Genomic DNA, 21921 nt, shown 5'->3' on the forward strand with positions numbered 1-21921 from the left:
ATCATTCCAGCTTCTTATAAAATGTCACATTTTCATATTTTGACAGGAAATGGAACCAGTATTATTTAAATTATACGTTTAAAGCTTAATGCAACAGCAATCTTCTGTTAGCAATGAAAGCAAGCTCAAAAATCTATCTTTATTTTTATGAAGACACTTGAAGAAGTATGAGCATAATCCTGGCCACATTGAGGTATATGACAAAACCCACACTGATGCTTTGAATAGGTTATTTTCTCCAAGAATAGGGTGTGGAGAATTTTTTTATTGTTATTACTCAAGAAAAAAACTTTCTTACTTGGAGTTGGCAGGCAAGATGGTAACAATAAAGCAAGCAATGAGCACTAGAAACTCCTTCTGGTTCAGGGAGCTCTTCTAGAGTCCCAAAGATAAATGAAAAAGCTTCAAAGTTCCCAGGAATTCACTCAGTCCATTGACTCTATCCCTTGTCAGGGATTTTTTGGTGCTCCACTAACTGATTCCCCTAGTTTAGAGACAAATAAAAAGTGCAGAATACACAAACCTAGCCACATTGCAGCACAAAAGCTATCCCAAAGGAGAACAAGGGGAATGCTGAACTGGGCTACATCCTGTTCCTTTCCAGATGTCATGAACCCTCCCTTTCCCCTTCCACCTGCTCATCATGAATCACAGCATCTGTCTTCCCTCTCAGTTTTATACCTGGATTTCCTGGACAATCCCCTGAAACAATACCTTGGTACCATGCCCTAGCCATGACAGAATTATAGAAACATATAAAGCAAAAGACTTAAGTTTCTGAAGTATGAACAAGCAGCAATCCAACAGCTAGGCCACATTTAAAGAATCTGAAAAGAAAGTCAAGATGCTGAAGTACCCGAAGAAAGAGAGCATGGTACTAAGATTACCAGACAGACAAAAAAGCCTGTATATGTTTTTGTGGTTAGCCCTTCACTGAGAAGTAGACACAGAAGAATTCACTGCAAACTGCCTTCTTGATTCTAATACATACACAGGCCTATTTTCTTCAGTGAAACTGGCCAAGGCTTTTGCTCAGGATCCAGAAAGCACCCAGTACTGAATATCTAGACTATATTGAAGTTTTTGTTTCAGCCTGAGGATTCCAATTACAATTAAAAGAAAACACATCCATTTTCAGAGAGGTGTAACTTGCATACTGATAGCTTATGTAAGCACCCGAAAGGTAACGAGTCCAAAACGTGACACTCAACCCAAATAATACAAAATTCCGCCCTTGCATTACACATCTCTTGGTACATGTTAATAGCAGGGTATAAAATCTTACAATGTTCTCCACAACAGGAAACATTCAAGATACCCTTTGTAGGAGAAATGCTTCACCTGAAACAGCAATTAACTTCAAAACTCCTGGGTCATGCAGTAGTTTAGAATAGATCACAGATGGTCACATCATAGCCTGCAAATCACACACAGCTCACAAGCACTTCAATGGCAGCTCAGAGGACAGTACTCACGGAATTAAAGTAAAAAATTATTCAATAAGCTCTTCCTAAGCATTAAGAAGTTCACAGTGGACCCTTCACATTGTAAATAGGACTCTGTTTTAGCATTTATTAAACAGGAAACTCCTACTCACTACCTCCATTTAAAAAATCTCTTCAGATGTCAGCACACAAAGATCTGAAAATAAAAAATATTATTCTCTGACTGCACTTACAGTGTAATGGAAGAAGTGGGACTTAAACGTATGGAAAACGAGAGACATGGCTTTATCCTGGACATTTTTTGGCTCCCTTGTAGGAAAATACAAGAGAGCAGGTAACCATTTCTTTAAGTAAATCCCACAAAACTAGGCTCTGGCAGTGAGACTCCTGCACCACTTAAGGCAGTTACTTCTGTTCAGAGGACAGACTCTCATTAGAAGATGCTAATCTCCAGCTCAACTGCTGTTCAATTTCTTTGTCATTATCTGTTGTGAACTTTTACTTCCAGTGCCAACAAATAGGGCCATGGACAATTTTCAATGTGATCAAAAACATGCTCCTTTCAAGAGCTTCTGTTTGTGATGTTTAAAATGGATCCTTTTTATGGTTGTAGGTAGCTATATTTTTAATTTCATAAAGCAGTAAATATGCCATCTCTTAACAATTATTAGGGATGCCATCCATCACTGTATTTTGGAGGTTAATCCTACTAAGTCTGTACATGTCATAAAACTGGTTAAAAATTAGCAGAGTATATATACAGACACTTTGACTTATTCAAGAACTGCCTGGATATCTGTATTACAGAAAAAAAACCCAAAAAAGTATGTTAAAAATGTTTGGCCATTCTTTAGTTCTTTAAAATAATAGAGAAAGAAAAGCTTTTTTAAAAAAAGAAAGTTTAAAACTCCACACAGAAGTTTCTGAAGTATTACTTATTCTTCTTCCATATTGTATTAGACTTCAGATTTCTGATAAACCCATGCAAGTATTGTCTCTTACTTTAAAAGTGTCACAGACTTCATGAAGCACACAGGAGAATTTTGCAGCTTTTTAAAAGTGATTTTTATATGTCTTTGTCCTTTTTTATTATTTTTCAAACTGTTGGCTTTTCCCCCAAAAACTACAATGTCACCATTCTGCTCATCTGGCTATCCTATCCACCCTCCCTCCATAGACAGCAATTATAGGATAGGAATGGCACTGTATTGAAGATGCATGTCAAAAGAAGCATCTGCTTTTCTGGCAAACTCCACATTGTTGGTGGCATTGGAATTATTGCTATACTGTTTGTCACAGGGTTAGACCACAGATGGCTCTTTTGGCTCACATGGGATCCGCTATGTCATTTTCTGTTTATTCAAGTTAAATAAATTAAAGAACTTGTGCCCGACCGTGCATGAGGGAGTCAATTCCTATCAAAATCCCTTTGTCTATGGATTGCTGATTCCTTATGGACAGCATACTGCACCCAGCCTAGCAGCAGCACTGTTACTGTGAATCCCTCTGTTATTTTCCAAAGAAGAGAATGTATGTTCTTCCTGGTAAGGCCACTACACAAGTATTTAATAGGCAGCCCAGTCTATTCCTGCTGCTTCTTTCAACAACATCGATGGAACAGATGAGGCAGCTGGCTCTGGCCCTTTCTCCTGCATTCCTAAATCTTCATCTCCCTGAGAGACCACACCTTCTTCACCACAGCCAGCATCTCCAGCTGTTGGAAAGGTGGCACATCAGACAAAAAAAAGGTAGAAAAAACCACTTTTATATGTCTTCATCATCAAGACTGACTCTCGATGCCCCCATGAAAAGGCTCTTCGAGCTGCACAATTCATACTTCAAAGTACAGATCACTATAGATATTTTATCCTTCCTACTCACTTTGCAAATGTTTTTTTCCTTTTCTGTCTCCAGGCCTAACTAATGTAATCAGGAAAGAACAAGCTGGTATAGCTACACTGCATGAGTGCAACACAAAGGTTACTGTAATTTTGATACCAAGAAGGACAGATTCTGCTGCTCAGCAGCTTGTTATGTGCCTATGTCAAGCAACATTTGAACCAATATCAGTGAGAACAGCCTCTTGCACCATTTTCCATGGGAATAAATGACTCCTCCACGAGCTGAAGAAAAGGAAAGCAGACTCAGAGCATCACTGTCCTTCCTAGTTACTCCACTGCAATTATTTCCATAGTCTTTTACAGTATTTGCCATAGAATTGAGGTCAGCATGACCTGTGCTGGATTGAAAGTTCCATTCATCTGTGTTCCTCAATTCTGAAATTTCAAGAAGTGTCCTTATGGTTTTTTATATTCTGCAACATGATAAAATGCAGCAGATACAAGTCATTATAATCAACACACTGAAACAAGACATGCACAACATTGCTGGTAAAGGATTAAAGCAAGTCTCAGGTATAAGTAGGAAAGTACATACCAAATTCAAGAAATACTAACAGTGTTAAATTCATCAGGCTTCATACCCCACTCTTTTTTACAACCAAGAAAAAGGGAAGCATAAGATACTTTTACAATTATTTCAGCAAAGGATGAACTATCAACTAAACTTCAGCTAGGAGTTTGTGCTAATTTGTCATGATATTTTGACAGTCATGGAATCCATGTATGAGACTGTGTTGCTGCAAGTGGTGGATGCATACACACACATATATATTTTACATTTGTTATTTATATATTTATTATTATTTTTATATATATAGTCTAACACTGAACTTGTAATTTGCTATGGGAGAGTGACCACATCCCCATAAATGTGGTTTTCCTCCATGACAAAGCCACCAAACTGAACAGAAGCAGGCAAAACCACCAAATTGTACAGAAGCAGCCAGGTATTATTAAAATAGCAATATAGTTTTAAAGCATGAGCAAGATCAGTAGAAACTTTTTAAACCATCAGACTCATTATGTAAGGAGTTGTCACTTTTCAGCACTTGCACATTTTGGCCTGGTTTTACTCTCATCCAGTGGTTCTGCATTCATTTGCACAAGCTGAAAATCTGTCCAGAAGTTTTGTAAATTTCAACATTGCATAGAACTGACAGACCAGAAGACAGCAGTGTATAATGTTGGCAAAACTTTCTACATAGGGCTTTTCTACAGAGCACCAGGGAGCAAACTCTGCCTGGTCTGCATGCTACAACATGCAAACCAATTTTCTTTGGATTGTAATGAGACTGCGCGTAGCATGTATGAGACTGCAAATGACATTCTTAAAGTCTTCTAAAGGACTCCCAACACTCTACATGGTTTCCTAGAATGAAGCAAAGAAGCTCAAATCTCATTAGAAAAGAACTGGAGTTTAACTTCATTACTTCTAAAACGTCTGCCTCCTGCACCATTTCTCATTTGGGAGGGGAGCGTGGCCTGGCTGCAGCGCCTGCAGCGAGGGTGTGACACAGCAGCAGATTTACCAAAGATTTTCACTAGTTCAACTGTATCAGTGCAGTAACATGCACAATGACACCTCCAGGACACACAAGGTCTAATTTGTGCTCTCATGGAAGGCAATGAACACTGCAGTGCTGCTAAGTTTGCCTTATACCCGCAAAAGTGATTTAAAGTAAGAGCTGAGATAAATGTGTGCGCAGGCAGCACCGAGGACAACATGCTACTTTTCACATTTCTCAGAGATGATCCTGCACCATTAGAGAGCCATACCAGAGTCCACCACACCCAACCTTTTTAGCCAAATGTTCACTACAGCATATCCAGCATAGCTGACATTGAAAGTCCATTTTCCCCAAGTTTATGATGTAGTACGATCACACACAGGATACCCTTGCTCTTCAGGAAAAAAGGAGTGGTCTGTCATGCTTAGAACAATTTGTACAACTTTATCCTATGTAGCACATAGAAGTTTACACCCATGAACAGGCACCACAGGACAAATTACAATCAGTTTAGCATGACAAAAGCAGCTACGTTTAACTCTTGGGAAAGATGGAAACAAGAACAGCTCACTGGCCAGTGAATGGTTCAGATACCTAACACCACCTTTCCTGCAGCTGCTATTACTACAGAAAATGCTGCTAAGATGGTACAGACAACCCAAGACATTCCCAGTTGATCAGGAAACACTAGCAGCAGAAAACACAGTTTGACAAACAGCAAGAAATACACACAGTTTCTCTCATTTGTTACCCCTTTGCCCCTGAAAATGTGTGTGTCCAAGTATACACACATAAAGCAGTTCTACATACGTTATTTTAGATCTGTGTATCCCATATATTCTAATCTTGAATTAAATTACAGGCTGTTTGAACACTACTACATTACCACCTAATTTTTCTTTCTTCCACAAGCCTTTATGAGCTTCTATCTTGAAACCATCTGCTACAAAGAATACTAGGAAAATGTTGACATTTGGACAATTTTATCCTGGAAAAGGCAAGAAAGTAATAATTTTTGTCTTTAGATAACTCCAAAATCATAACCTACTTAGTTAGGATTGGTTTAGCTTGGTTTAGCTTCCTAGAAGTTAGAGGGAAGCATCTTCTGCTCACATTTCCCATCAGTACATCCTTTTTGTTTCCCAATACTCAGTAGCTGTGCCCTCTTGACACATTTTTCTCCCTCTCAGTAGAAAATTTTATGCACAAGAGTGAAAAAGGAGCATTGCTTCATTTTTTAAAGGAGAATTTTAGATTTTACAGTAATACAAAAATCACTTGCTTCATTACCAGAATGCTTAATGAAGCGATCACTTTCCCAGCATCATTTCAGGGAACTGAGACTAGGATACTCCAGAGCACAATGCTTAGTATGGTACAAATACTATTTAATCCCATTCAACTCGGATCAAGCAGGGTTTGTTAGCATTTGCTCAGCATCAGTCTCAACAGATCCAGGTTATTTCTAGCAAAACCAATCTGTTGTTTAATGAAAGCCAGTTTGGGCATCCATGGCCTAGAGAAGCTGATTTTAGCCCTGTTTAAAGCCCAAAGTTGCTGAACATTCAAGACAATCTATGGGTGAACTCTTTTGAATTTTAAGTCCTAGAAAACAGGAGTATGACATACTTAAATTAGAAGCAGCAGCATTAGTAAGAGAATCTAACTAATTAGTAAATGTAATGCTCTTTATGCAAAGTTATGAAAAATGTAAATATTTTCCTAAATGCAAGTGATCAAGGGTGCACAGATGAGGAGGAGCTCTTTCATACGTTAAGGCAATTCCCTACAATACTGTGAACACAACAAATCTGGGGACTTGATGAAACGTAGCAAGGAGTTTGCTAAAATCAGCATAGGAAAATCCAGCACATGAGCCTACTTTGATAGATCACAGTCTGCTTCTCCTTATGAATAAGGAAAATGGTATTCCTTCAGTAGGATGAAATTCTCAAAGTTGTAAAGGTAGGCCTTTAATTAAAACTGAAGATTCATCCACAAAAATAAGAGCAAGAATTTCAAAGGAAGGTAATTTCTGGTGGAGCTTCCCAGCAGATGTCTAGCTGCACATTAGGAATTATTTGCCTGCACTGACCTTTAATGGCCTGAATATAGCACCAGGTCAACAAAGAACAGCATGGAAAGCTGAAATCTTTCAAACATTACTGATTGGGCATGTTAACACGGAAATTCAACTCCTGATAAAGTTATCAAGTAGAAACAGCACTTTCTGAGATATCTAGGATGTGCAGATAGTGAAAAGAACAGTACAGGGATGTCAAAAAGGGTGGTTAGAGCTGCTGGTCTGATAAAATGGCTTTGGTGCAGTACCAAATAAAGAACAAAGATGGCTTTGCTGGTCTTGCTAGTAGCTCAGCTTTCAAGTCAACCTTTCCCTCAGTTTGTCTGAAAAGATCCAAGTGCAACGGAGGCAATTGTGGAGCCACAGACCAAGATGGCAGTTCAAGGAATAGCTTAGGCTGGCATTACTCCAAAGAGCAGCATCCTTGCCCCTATGGCTGCTTACTCTTCCTCCTGGTGTCTCCCCCTTGCTCATCAAAAGAACAAGGAGAATTTAAAAAAAAAAAGAAAAAGGAAGTTCAGACTGCTTAATTTACCAATGGTGCTGACTCATGAAAGTGGTAACAAAACAGCATTAGGCTGTCAAACAATTCAGAACTAAACCAACGTTGGTTTTTCATACACAAAGTAAGAGAACTGCAGCAAACACAAGTGGTACCTCTGGCTGAGTCTTACAAGAAAGGCAACAAGCAGCATGCACAAACTGGTCTGCTAAAAGTAAGTGAAATCCTCTGTACACACCACAGGCAGAAATGCTGCTCTGGCCTAAGGGTCAGATTTTCCTTACAGCCTTATCTGAAACCAACCCAAGTCGGTCTTTTCTCATTCTTCAAAGGATGATGTTCTGGTAGGTGCTTATCACTTAGATCCAATACTTTTTGACTGCTGACTTTTTACAAATGACAATCTTGTCCAAAATCCTTGTGCATGCAATTCAAAAAAATCCCATGCTGCATTACTTTATCATTTCCTGTTCTTCTTAATAGCTGTAATTTATATTGAATCATACAAACAGAAGAGTTGTTTTAAGTCACTTCCACAGCCCTCATGAATTTTTCTCACATATTGTCTTCTAATTTAAAATTTCACTCTTGATTTGAACCAAGAGACAAAACTTTTTTTCTTTTGCAAACTACTGTTCTAACACATGCAGCTTTTTAACTCAGATTTTGAATTCTGAGAGAAAAGTGACTTTAAATGGTTAAGAGTATCATTCAGATGTCAGAAAATCAAGTCACACAATATGATGTATTCTAAAATTAAAATGTTTGTGACTTCACAGTGTATGATAATGAACAATCCCTTTTACACCCAGAAACTTAGTTCTGAAGATCAGTTAAAGATTTAGCAGCTGTATGCTAAGCAAGTGCGGGATGCCATGCCTTGGTGCATCCAAATAGCTGCTGGGGAAATGTCTGACTGCACAATGAATCATTGTCAATCCTGAAATGAAAAACACAAGAATTAGATAACACCTAGGAAAGCTTCCAGACGTACTACTAATACAACATTAATAATATATGAGAAATTCAACTGCCAGGCAGAACTGGTTGTGGCAGTGCAGGTAACAGTCTGACTCAGGCATGTGAGCAGCTACAGCTACAAGCAGAGACCATCCAAGGAGTGCTCCAGCAGCCACCAAAGGGTTCAGAAGCCCCTGCAGCCAGTAGGCCATGCATCAGCACAGCTGGCACAACAGCTGCAGCACCTGTGGGAGACAGTCTCCACCTGTGAGTGGTGAAGGGACACGTGGCTTGAACCATGTCTGGTGGTAGGTATGGATAGATGACAAACACTAGTCAGGAATAAACTGGTTCATTTGGGCACTGAGCCCAACTCATCCACAATTTTAATAGTCATGTTCTTACCCTTGGTGCAAGAATTCAGCTGAGGAATAATACCTCTGAACACACCAGAAAGTTATAGATGAAGGAAAATACTTCTAATAAGTACATTTGGAATTGATAATTAACTTTAAAATGCTGTAGTGAAAGGGAATCTACCCAGCCATTGGCTAACTTTTTAAGACAAATTAATCACTTGTCTCTGCTAACTGCACAACCCCAGTGCTTAGCAACTGCTTTCAGGTTTGTCTTGCACTGTGGATAATTTCAAGGAATCACATTTTGAATAAGTACATTCAACTGCACTTTTCAAAGGTAATTCTACCTTTGCAGCTTATCTATCTCCACAACAGTTGGATATTTAACACTAATAATCTTGTACACCAGCACTGGCTCACTACAAAAGTCACCAAATATTGAATGATGGTGTACTGCATTTCCTTTAAAAAACAACAACAACAAAACCTAAAAAAAACCAAACAAACAAAAAACCCAAATATTTGAATTTTGAATTTATGCAATTTAATTTTATTTCAAAATTTAAATGGGACAACAGAATAATGAAGTAAGGACTTCTCAAAAAAAAAAAAAAAAAAAAAAAAAGGGGGGGGAAACCCCTAAACCCTAAGGAAGTTTGTTTCATAGGAAAGATAAGGATATAAAACCACTAATGATAAGTAGATTAAATTTCTGTAAAATCTTAGCCACTGAACTTCAGGGAATTATTCCTGTTCTCAGTAATATTTTCATGGTTGACTGCCTTTCTGCCCTTCAAACATCTGCTTAAATAAAATAAAAGTACCTACTGCTAACAGTAAATCAACCTTCGAAAACTATCGTTTCAACAGTCCAGTTTCTTGCCAAAATGAACTTTGCCATTGCTAATTATCTGGAAAGAGCAATAATAGCATTCAGATGAATGTTCTCATAGACCATAAAGAAACTACTTACACAGTATGTGACAGGTAGAACTTGAACACAGTTCTATCATTCCAAATAATCTGCTCTATCCTGAGCTTCAGGGAACAGACAAACATAGACTTCTACATAGGTATGTATGCATGTGTATATAAATAATTTTTTTCAAGATATTTAGTCCTAATTGCTGTAGTATTTGAACCACTGGTAGGTGTTAGTATATTTCTGTGCAAAAACTGAGATGTAGGAAACTAATATTAGCAAGAACCTTTTGAATAGTCAAACCTTAACAATTTAGTTAAGACTATCCAAAATACCAGTGAAAGAACCATTTTGAACTTCAGGTCACCATCTTAATCCTTATGAATAACCTTTATAGGTGTGGCTGACCTTGGACTTCTACTATTACCCAGGACAATGACACAACACAGCACTTATTTCAGGGAATGAAGAAGGTGGAGATGTATTCAGTCATTTTGAAAGAGGGTCAACAGAGAAGTGTCACACCAAAATAATGCCTTTGTCAGAAGGATAAGACAAGCAGATAGGCTAGATGTTTCCTTACATCATTTAATATACTGAAATCCAACCACTACATTAATAATACTAAAACAATAATAAAGCAGCAACAGAAACCGTGAACCAGAAAGCACCAAATTGTCAGGAGCCTCAGAGCAGGGAATTCCCAACAATTTACCAGAATACACAAAGAACAGTTACATGAAAATCCAGAGTGCCTTTTACAATGACTACACCAGTCTGCAGCCCTTAGTGACTGAGACCATGACACTCCACACCTGAGAGATCTAAGAACATTATGTTTGCTGGCAATCTGACAAAGTCTGCTTCCAAAGTTAACATGATTTTGTCACTACGGCAATTAAAATATTGACCTGATGATGAAACAATGACTTCCTTAACCATTTCCATCTTGCATTAGCCTCCACAACATTGTAGAATACTGTATCTGGGAATGGGAGCAGCTCTTAGAGCATTTAAAAAAGAAAACTAAAAAGCCCCTGCATTCTTCTACTGGTGCCACAGAATGTCCTACGTAACACTAGCACCTTTAACCAGCTGAAATTCTATATACTGAATTACATCTTAGTATTATTCACCATTAAAATTACTGAAGATTTCAAATGTATTCTGTAGCTTCTCAGTACTGCAGGATATAACTGGTTCTCTCATCTCAAAAACTGTCCCTAATTCTGGAATATTTACATGCATATGTATAAATTGGAGGCATTGATACCCTAAGACTATAAAGAAATCTTATAATTTATATTTTTGTTTAAGTGAAACACTATTCTTAAACCCCAGTTTTGATAAGTGTTTCTCACAAGTGGCATTCAGAGATATACCTCCTGGAATGCTAAAGAAAAGCCAAAAAAATGCCCCAGTTTCAAAGATTAGTAGATAAACAATCCTATTTAATATCTGTCTCAAACGTTTTTTTTGAAATTACACAGAAATAATTTTAAATAAGCACAAGTATTATCATAATAAGGAACGTGCAAACCAAACAGACCGGGTGAAATAATATTAAAGCAATTTAAATACCATTTGATTCTGAATGAGAGTTTAATCCCATGATATACCAACTACTCAACTCAGGTTTCTCCTAGGGGAAATTCAGAAGTATTCTGTTCTCTGTCTCAATAAGCACTTTTTGATGCCAGCAGTCTCACCCCATGCAGTGGCACCACCGGCTATGTAAATATGCACTGGCATAAGCAAGAGTCTTAAAATTCAGACTCACAATTCTAAACTCTTCTTGAACTTATCTGGAAGACAGACCACTAAACACTTCAAAGGACCTCGACTGCTGGTGGTTGCTTTCACACAGACAGAAATCCATGGAAGTGTGTGCCAGCTCTGCCAAAGCCCAGGTTTATCCAGCGTGGCTGCTGCTTTCCCGGGCTCGCAGGAGGCAAGTCCCTGGCCAGGGCATGGCACACCCACCGTGTCCCTCCTCTCCCACAGCACAGCCACAGGGGGCCGAGTTAACACAGACTTGTACTGTATGTTACTTCTACACCACATACTTCAAAGAGTTTCATGTTGTAATAGGTTATTTAAAACCTTGGCTAAGCGATTAGCTGAGCTAAGCCAGAACAGCACACATGCATGTGGCAATACAAACAGTTCCAAATGGGTCACCGTGGCCATGCTCAAAGGTGGGCACACAGGTGACACACACCTGCCAGTCACCTGCAGCAGCTGGAGTGACAGGGTCTCCCCCACTCCCATAGCAGCCCACCAAAATATCTGCTGCACAACTGTTTAAAGCATTATTAGCAAATTGTACATATAGGCAGAATAGAAAGAAAAACACCACAAGACTTGGAATTCCTTCATAATTTCATACATGGAATCTCCTTTGCAACACACCAACCATCTCTCTAGTGCTCAGCTAAAGAGCTCTCCAAATCTGAGGCAGCATTGCATCTGGGGATGCCCAAGAGACATCACTGCTTCCAAAGCAGGAAAAAACAACCTATGGTCTTGAAAGAGGCATCACCAACTCACAAAATAAAAAGCAGTATCTACTCCTTATCCCCCTCAAGTGGGTTAAGAACAAATAAAATACAGAGAAATACAGAGCCTTAGATCAGAGTCTCTTCTCTGAACACAGGAGGTGACAGGGTTGGACAATAACCAGTCTCCCTGAGAAGACTGGAGGTTGTGTGCCACATGCCTGCATATAAGGTAAAGGAAACTTCCAGCTCTTGTACTACTATATTGTTCAGGTTTTTTTTCATTTCTCCATTTTAAGAATTCTATATTTGTATTTGTGTACTTGTTAACAAGTCTCTGCATTTGATTTTACCCTTTCCTGCCTGGTGTTTGGAGTGATTTTGGACTGTTGCAGTGGCACAAGCGCAACCTGATAAAGTTTCTGTGGGTCAAGCAAAACTTAGAGCAAGATTGTCAGTCATTTCAGAATAGCCAAGAATCTATGAACACTGCTTCAGATTTTCAAAGATAACTGGATAATCCTTCACCAAGTTGCAGCAGCCTTCCTGGCAGCTGTGGTAAGACCACAAGCATGAGAAGGGCCATGCAGTGACAAACAATCCTAAGAAAAGCTCCCATGTAATGCTCATCCAAACTCCCACCTGAATCCTTAGATTTCTCAAGCACAGTAAAAATTAAAGTGCCATACACATACCTTGAATATCCTAAAGGACTGAACTTTAACACTGTTATGCTGTAGTGCCCAAGTGACAGAATATATGAGCTATAGTTAACCAAAGGACTCATGTTTCCCCTTTATTGAACAAAGCACCATATGGTGGAGGAAATTCTGATCTGAGAAAACAATAGAAGGTAAGGAAAGAAATAAATCCCCTTCTCCTCTAAGCAGAAAAAAAACCCCACACAATAAGGGGTGAAAGTGCCATTGCCAATAAGAGACACTGTAAAGAAACAGAATCAATGGTGAAATAAAGTTACACATGTTTAATTGCAGTAAAGAAGCATTTCATTTCACAAGCAGGTAAGCATCAGGCTAAACTAAGTTTGATGCTCACCCTGTCCTGGCGTTTCTGTTGTTCTTAAACAAAGGAAAATGAAGCCCAAATGAGACTCCCCAGAACAATGTGCTGCTTGTTTCCACTGCAACCTCACAAAGTTCTACAATTCTATCAAACAAGTAAATTCTAAATACCCACTTTATTTGACACATCATTTTTCTAGAGCAGAGTACTGTAAACAAATAAGACACACATGAATGATTTCCTAAACAATTCTAGTTAAGCATACAGCATGGCTTTTATGAGGACATATTAACAAAAAGGTATTATTATAAATCATATTATTATATATTTATGCATTTCTGTAGTTGTCAGCTATTATCTTGCAACAGACCCTAGAGCTGATATATCCTCATGCTAGATAATAAATTCAAAAAAAGAAATTTTTGAAATGTTGCAACTACCTTTTTGTTTTGAAGAGCTTCTAAGACTTCAAAATACTTGCTAGATATTTTGAAGCCAACACATCTTAGTGCACAGGTTAAGTCTTAAAATTGGTATAGAGTTTTACTGTTAAAAATCAATTTACATAAAGAGTAATAAGAGTTACTAAACTTAAATTCCTAGAAATAAACTAACTCAAACTGCCACAAACCTAGGTAATCTTGATTTTTTTTAAGCAATCTCTCACCAGCATTCTATTACTTCAACTGCAGTTTAAAACTACTTTGTGAGTCAATACACAGCTGCAGCTACACTGCCTTAACTGCAGTCTCTGGAGGGAAACAGCTAAAGCTGTGCTAATCACAGTAACCAGCCCTCATAGCACATGATTTTTTTGTTGTGTGTATGTTTCCTAAGTTGCTGGGTTAGGAGGCTTGTGCTTATCTAATCCATAGTTCCCCTCCTCGTTTCTCCTCTATTTCTAACTCATCCCTTCCCTTTCCTGTTGCATCAGCAAGCTGCAAATGCGGTGGCTTCTGCAGGGCTGTTATAATTACCAGAGTACACTGCAATTCTGAAACATATGCAAAGTAACTCACAATTACTTCAGCAAGGCTCAAGAACTTTCAAATGTGCTTCTGCTGTTTTTTGAAATACTTCTGACCAGCACTTCTTCCAAGATCAAAACATCTCCATGCACCTCTTCATTAGGATTACAGATTTATAAGCCTTCACACTGCCCCCCAAGTAAGATGTTTGAAAACAAACTGGCTGTAGGAAAGGAGAAAAACCTTCATAAGAACTTGGAAGCAGATCCATGAGGGAAATCCACTAGAGGTTCCTGGTCTCCGCTGACTTTTTTTGTTATACACCACCTCGTGCAACAAACAAAGGTCAATTTCAACCACACATTTAAAAGGGAGGGGGGGAAGCTTACCGAAATGGTTATAATGGCAAATGATCATTATTTTTATTTACTTGGTTGCAGCACTGTGCGGATGTTTTAGGAGCCATCTCAAGCCTGCAGGAAAGGATTTTCCACTCCCTTCCTTCCTTCCCCTCTCCTCCCTGCCAGCAGTTACAGTTTAAAGGATCTAACTCTTCTGAAATGTGTTAACTCAAGCAATTTTTTTAACAGTTGGAAGTTTCAGGGGAAAAAAATGAACCCAAAACAAAACAGCAGATGTTCAAGACACAGACTTCTGTCTTCCCTTCCATGCGAAACTAAATGGCAAAGACACATAATTTAAACAATAACACTTCCAAAGAGACAAAAATATATTGTTCACCCTGTTAGAAATACTAAACAAAAACTTCAAATTGCCAAATAGATAAGACAATTATATCACTTTATAATCTATAACATCATGCCTGAACAAGATAAGATGTTTCCTTTTATTTCTTTCATTCACAGTTTGGTACAAGTATAGAAAACCACTGACTGAGTAGTTTTGCTCCCTTGAGAATAAAGCAGAACTTCATAAACAATTTTATAGATGCACTTAAAAAATTAAAGTATTAATGTAGTACTGGTACTTAATGTAGGAGTTCAGTTCTGTGAAACCAAGTTAGATCCTTTAACGTTGTATACAATGTAAAGGGAAATAGAGTCTGTCACCTCAAGCCAGTGATACAAAATTACAATTCTTACAGTTCTCAGAGAAAGAAACAAAAAGAAACTAATCCCGTTTATTTCTGTAACCACAGATATCTGCTCAATCTTAGGCACCTCAGCCTCCCCCCTGCAGCAGCACCATCCATACACACAGGAGGGGCTGTGTCAAATCCCTCTGGGCACAGACTGCTCCGTGGAGCTGCATGTTTTGAGTTATGACCATGCCCAGGTCTTGCAAGTTTAATGAGGTTCCTTCTCACACACACAGACACCACACACAGCGCCAACTGGGAACTCATAAAGCAGGATTAGAGGTGTAGCTTCTTGAGAGGTTAAACCTGTAGATAGAGTGAAAGGCTAATCTACACTTTTAGCCTGAGACTGGCAAAAGCTTTCTCCATTTAACTGTCATTAGAAACCAACCTTAACCTTCAACTTTAAGAAAACCTAAGCTGCGACACAACACTTGATATTAACGGAGCTACGTGAAAAGATTGATCAAAACCTTGTCTGTCCCTCCATTCACAGGCCAAACCTCAAATCAGTGTTAAATTCCTCACGTGCAACTACACCCAGTTAATCTTCTCAAAAGCAGAAAACTATGTAAATCTCCTCATGCCGCAAAGACAAACATTACACTCATCAAAATGCAACAATAATCACCCTTACAGGGCAAAGCTGTTAAAAGGCACAGGCTGCCTGAGTACCCAGGCTGTGCTGGTAGGATTCTGCACTCTTCTCCTTCCCAGACCTCCAGAGCTGCTTCTGGCTTCCTCTTGGAGAAACCTGAGAGCAGAGGAACCTCCCTACGCAAAGTGATTTAAAATCCCTAATCAAATAGCTGGAGTAGCTCTGTAGATTCAAGGAGCAGATGGCAGGAGAAAGCCTAATTTTCCATTTACGATAATTTTACAGAGTGTAGAAATATTTACTTCAGAGAAGCGCCTCCCGATTTACATGAGAATGACAAAAGTGGGAGGAGGGACAGAGAATCATCTTGTTCTCAACAAACCAAGGGCTAAAAATGCCTGTATTAAGCAGGGTATTGTATCTCATTTTGTTTCCTTTTCATTACGGATGCACACACATGCATTCTTTACAATAGCTCAAATAACCTTGATAGCAAAAGTCTTAGCTTACACCTTTTTCAGACAGGATGTACGGCTGAGTGTTGTGATAGGTTATTACTGCAGATATTGTGTGGCTTTCATTCTTTAACAAGACCTACATCTGCATTTCAAATTAGTTCTCAGATGAGCTGTCACTTATTTAAGCAACGTCTCAATTTTAAGCCTGGTAAGAGTATTTTTAATATGCCTGTCTGTCCATAATGCAGGAAATCCTTTTGAGCAGAGACCACATTTTAGTATTCTTACAAGTACTCTAGAAGAGAGAAGATGATCAGGCCACTCAAATCTGACCTGAAATTGAGAATGTTGACTCGCTCCTACATGCCAGAGTTGCACAGTGTAGATACGAGAGGTACCAAACATAATATTATAGGCACAGATTTGTTTATAAAACAAAACAGAGTTATTTGGGAAAACAAAAAGAGAGTATGGGTAAAGATTTGAACTACTCTACCTATATGGCATTTTGTCAATGTTTTAAATTAAGGTAGAAATTCATATTATATTACAATGTCTAAAACTAAATCAGGTTAGTGACACCTCGCCTTTTATCAGTTAATCACTCATTTTTTCAACTGAATCTGCTACAGACTCTGAAAAATGAAACAGGGTAATACTAAACATGAAGTGTTCTTTTACTATTCTGATATGTATTAAAATACCAACAGAGACACACAAGCTGCTCAAAGATTTTAATTTTTCTTACAAGTTATTTAAAATTGTTTCAGTTTCACATATGACACACTGTTAGCATAGGAAATCCAGTTACTCCTTTTAGAGACATTGGTTGAAACTTTACCTACACTATCAGTACCTAGTGTCTCAGGCTAAAGCTGAGCTACTATGCAATTGTCTGAATATGGGTTACACAGAGCATACAGAGACTTAATCTCAACTTTTCTTAATTATCATGGCTTGAAAAATAAGGCTTGCAGCACTCTTCAGCACTGTTTGACATCAGCTCACCCCTGCAGGTGAAGTCTGAGTGAAAGGGAGATCAGAAAGCCAATGGCTAATCGTCAGGAGTCTACATGAATGAAGCTAATAGGCGTTTTCCATGGACTTAACTGGAGAAAAGCACAGATCCTGGCTCCTTATGTAGGAAGTGTTTGAGCAGAGAATAGCTACACACTAACAAAAGAAACCTTTGGTACCCAGGGTCTTAAGCTCACATAATACCCCTGCATTCATTTCTTTCTTTGCCTATTGGGGAGAAAGGGTCTGTTTGTTTTTCTGATTCAGTCGGCCCTTTTAGCTCTTTGAATCTAAGGAGTGCACTGTGAAAAGAAGAGCATCTTATCAGCCTGCTCCAGACCAGCAGGCAAACTCACATCCGCACATAAAACACAGCCCTGCCAGCACGAGGCCTGGCCCCACTGCCCTCGGCTCCTGCCAACACCCTGCCCCACACCCGACACACTGCACAGCCACACAAGGGGCCTTCCTTGATTAATGGTCCTCTCAGGGAGAGCACGAAATTGTATCTGATGCACTGGCTTCATTTGTAAAGTATGCAGCAGCACCAGACAAGATGATCAGCATGGGCGTATCCAGGACATTTATTAACAACAAACCAAAACCAGCGCACACAATAAGCATGCTTTGTTATGTATGGACTTGAACACTTTGACTACAAGATGCAAAGATAATTCCATGCACTGCTGGGCAGCATCTGCAGAGCGCTGCTGAGATAACATACCAGTGATTCTTATCAAAAAGATATTTCTATAAAATAATAGGGAGGAGAAAGGAAATAGCAATTTTTACTTAAGCTTCAAGAAAATATGAGTCCAACTTTCACTGTCAAGCAGGTTAGCTACACAGACCATGTGTCATCCCAGCAATGAACCAAGAGTTCAAAATTTCCAAGCCTATGTCCTCATTACTTATATGAAACCCTTCACTGTGTGCAGCAGTGATATCTGATTTCCTATTTCTACCCTTAATGCATTCTGACCCCAAGCAAAATAGGACGAACTTCCCCAGTATTGCTGACTGAACCTGTCAAATTACTCGTTTCAGCTACTAAGTGCAGCAGACACTGAAGGATTTTTTTCTCACCTGGAAAGAAGCCTGCCATAGTATTTTTGGCATGCTTTGTCAAGCCGGTAGCTTGTCAGTGACCTCTACTCCATTTACCCCCTGGCACACACAGAGTGTACGCTTTCCCATTAACTTGAAATGTAAGGGTTTTTTGTTTCTTTTTTTAATTTAATCGAAGAGTCAATGAAAAAGAACACACTAAGCAGTAAATAATGTAAGATTAATACCAACATTGCATCTTGTGTGCGTAAAAAGCGCAGCCAAAGACAAACGGTCCGGCAAGGTTGTAACACAACTATTTCAAATATTTTATTTCCAGCGACTAAAAAAACAAACAAAGAAATACCTCTTTCAGTACAGCTCCATAGATGCGAGTGGTTCGAGCTTATCAGAGAGACCACTTTGTCCGTAAAATGTCACAGGGTCCCCCTGTGCCCCCCCTCGGGAGGAGTTGGGGCGCACCCGAAGGGCGGCGGAGGTTTTCTGGAGGGTTGTTCGAAAGAAAAAACGCGCCCGGATCCCCTCGCTCATTTCACGCCGAGTGAAAAACATCCAGCCCCAGCCCCAAGTTTCGCTGTTGCGACACCGGGTCCTTTCTAACCTGTTGCCGAGCCCGGCGGGGCCAGCACCCGCCCGGCCCCCGGCGGCCGCCCCGCACCGCCCCGCGAAGGTGACCCGACGGCGGCCGCCCCGGCACTCGCCAAGGTCACGGCGCGGTTCTTCAGAGAAGGTTAAAAAAAAATTTAAAAGGACAAGAGAGTTTCTCTATTTCAAATCCCAGCTCTCGAGAAGTGAGCAGGCTGCAAGCCGCAACTCACGCCAGTCGCCACTCCTCTCCCCACTCCTCCCCCAGCACCTCGGGGCTGCGGGGGGAACGCGGGGGTGCCACAAACCCACACACCCCCTCCCTTACCTGCTTCCGATAGGGGGTCCGACCGCCGCCCGCCGCGCTGCTGTTGCTGCTGGGGAAGATCATCGCCCCGCCTGATCCCCCGCTCCCCCTCGGGATGGGGAGCAACTTTGGCGGCCGCCGGGCTGCGGCGCGGCGGGGCTGCAGGGCGCTCTCCGCCTCCGTGCCTTCTCCGCCGGCTGCGGCTCCTCGAACCCTCCGCTCGGCCCCCGCCCTGCCCGGCCCCGCTCCGCGTCGACCCTATCCCACGGCGGCCGCCCAGGCTGCCATCCACGGGCCCCCGCTGACCGCCGCCGGCTGCCCCAGCCTAGCCCAGCCCGGCCCGGCCCGGCCCAGCCCGGCCCCACCTCCTGCCGGCCTCAACCACCGCCCAGGAGAGGGAGGGAGCGGGCGGGGAAGCGCCGAGCCGCGGCGGGGAAGCGCGGAACGGGCGCGGTGCTCGCACCCCGCCCCGCCCCGTCCCGTCCCGTCCCGCGCGAGGAGGGGGACGCGGAGCGGGGCGCGGCGCCAGGGGAGGCGCGGAGCGGGGCGGCGGGCGCGGACGCCCCCGCGCCGCGCAATGGTTGCGCCTGAGAGGGGCGCGGGGGGGCGGCGGGCCCGCGTGCCGCGCATTCCGCCGCGGGGCGCGCCCGGCGGGGTCCCGACCCCAGAGCGGCCGGAGCGGGACATCCCGCGGCGCCCCGGCTGCAGCGGGGACAGCCCCGGTTGGTGCACCCCCCGACTGCGGGGCCGACCGCTCCGAGGCGATGAACACTGAGCCCTTTAACTCTCCTAAGTTCTTCTTGACTAGGGATGGGGAGGGGGGAGGAACATCCGGTCACAGCCCTCTCCAGTGCCTCAAGGCAGCATTTGGGAAGTGAGGGAAAATTCTTAAGTTTCTTCAAGGAATTTAGGCCTAGGAAACGTTACAGTTCTTAGGCTCTAAGACAGGAACATACGGAGGCAAGGAGTTCCCAATTTCACTCCTGGTACTCTGCACTGTTTACATTACTATATTTACATTACCCACTGATGTTGACAATCTAGTTTCTAAGAAAGCCCAGAGCCATAGCTTTGTTAGGCCACTGACTGATCAGTGACACTTTAGAAGAACTGCCACGGACATGCATCATCAGGCACCTTTTGGTTTCTCTTCCTCTTTCTGACAATACGGTGACCCTGATCCCATACACCCCAACATGGCCATAGGAAACAGCTGAGAAGAAACAGAAAATTGCCAGGTAGTTCATTACTGAAAAGCCAAATAACATCTGAAAATGCTAGTATTTACAAAAACATACACTCTTCAATTACTGACTTCCCTAGAAATAATCTCTAAGTATTTTGGTATCCTAATATATTTCTACTACAGTTCAGAGCCCATCTGAATACAGCAAACAATAGGAAAGCATCAACACTTGGCAGAACTACATTCTGCATAACTTTCCTTTTTTCCCTCTTTCAAGTCCTAAAATGGATCTCGTTCCATTCGGCCGCAATTTGGTAACACAAGTTTAAGGTCTACTAGTACTGGATGAAAAGCACTGCAGCTACATGGTGATGGCTGGCACTGGAAATTATTTGATGGAATAAGTTTGTACCAGCAGACTTTATGTCAGGTCAGGTACTGTCTGTCTGTACTACCCTGACTTCATGTTGGATCATGGAACAGTCATATTCCCTCTGCTGGCATAAAGCTAATGCCAGAGGCTTAATGCTAGGATAAATTCAGACTCCCTGGCCTGGTTAAGGCCTCATGCCTGCTTCACAACAACATCAGTTGGCATCAATGCTGAAAAAGCAACAGTTTAGCAACTGATTCTGGGTGAAACTTTTTTTTTTCTCTGATCAGGTTAATTTTTTTCCAGATCATTTCCTTTGTTGGGTTCAGCATGTGGCTGTGCTGCTGCTTGTGCCAGTGTAATGGAGGAGGTAGCAGTGAGCAAAAATAGGCAGGGGCAAGAGGGTGGATAGGAGTGCTTGTTTTGGCAGCACTACTGGATTATATTGGCTTAATACGTTCGTGTACCTGTGGCTTAATTTGACAGAAATGTAGCTGTGTGCTCCTTCCTGAGATGTGCCACACACAGCAGTCGATCTGTGCTCTGATCTGACTTATTTCAGAACCCTTGGTCACAGATGTCACAATCAGACTCAGCGCTGGAGAACCGTCTTAAAGCAGTACAAACTGGAACAGTGACAGGCTACTTCTCCTGCTCAGATTTCTATTCCCAGCTGAAAAACAAGAAAAATATTTTCTGGACAGTGTTGCAGTCACCCCAAAGGGGTGACAAAGCTTAAGTCTGCTCCACCTACGGGAGGGCTTTGTTAGCTGGAGATGTGTATAGTGACCACACCTTCCCCTCGCAGGGAAAAGCTTTTCAAAAGCCATCAATCATCCCTTGCTTCCTTCCCTCTCCTCTTCCTGCCCCACCCCCCCAGGGAAGAGCTGGAGGGATGTAAACACTATATGCTCGATTGGGTCTCAGTCACTGTCACACCAGGGAAGGCTTTCAAGAATATTCCAAAGCAGTATCTGAAATGCTGCCGTCTTGCTCTCTCTGCTGTCACATGTCCCAAGGCTTCCTGTGATTTGGTCATGATTTCCCTCTCTTAGATTCAG

The 21921-nt window shown here is 41.3% G+C and overlaps 1 protein-coding gene across 4 annotated transcripts in view; it reads right to left on the bottom strand.

Annotated features, from left to right (window-relative positions):
- Positions 1-21921, bottom strand: part of RBMS1 (RNA binding motif single stranded interacting protein 1) — a 141838-nt gene that overhangs the window by 70406 nt on the left and 49511 nt on the right. The window contains exon 1 of one of the 4 annotated variants that reach the window (XM_059852941.1): positions 19323-19624. The exons of 2 other annotated variants lie outside the window; for them this stretch is intronic. In XM_059852941.1, coding sequence (XP_059708924.1) covers positions 19323-19385 — 63 coding nt within the window. In that variant the 5' untranslated portion in view covers positions 19386-19624. Of the gene's footprint in view, positions 1-18755; positions 18895-19322; positions 19625-21921 lie in introns of those variants that run through there. One more of the 4 variants, XM_059852942.1, reaches the window with a different exon arrangement.

The sequence above is a fragment of the Haemorhous mexicanus genome, chromosome 8 (genome assembly GCF_027477595.1).
Source record: "Haemorhous mexicanus isolate bHaeMex1 chromosome 8, bHaeMex1.pri, whole genome shotgun sequence".
Taxonomy (NCBI): domain Eukaryota; kingdom Metazoa; phylum Chordata; class Aves; order Passeriformes; family Fringillidae; genus Haemorhous; species Haemorhous mexicanus.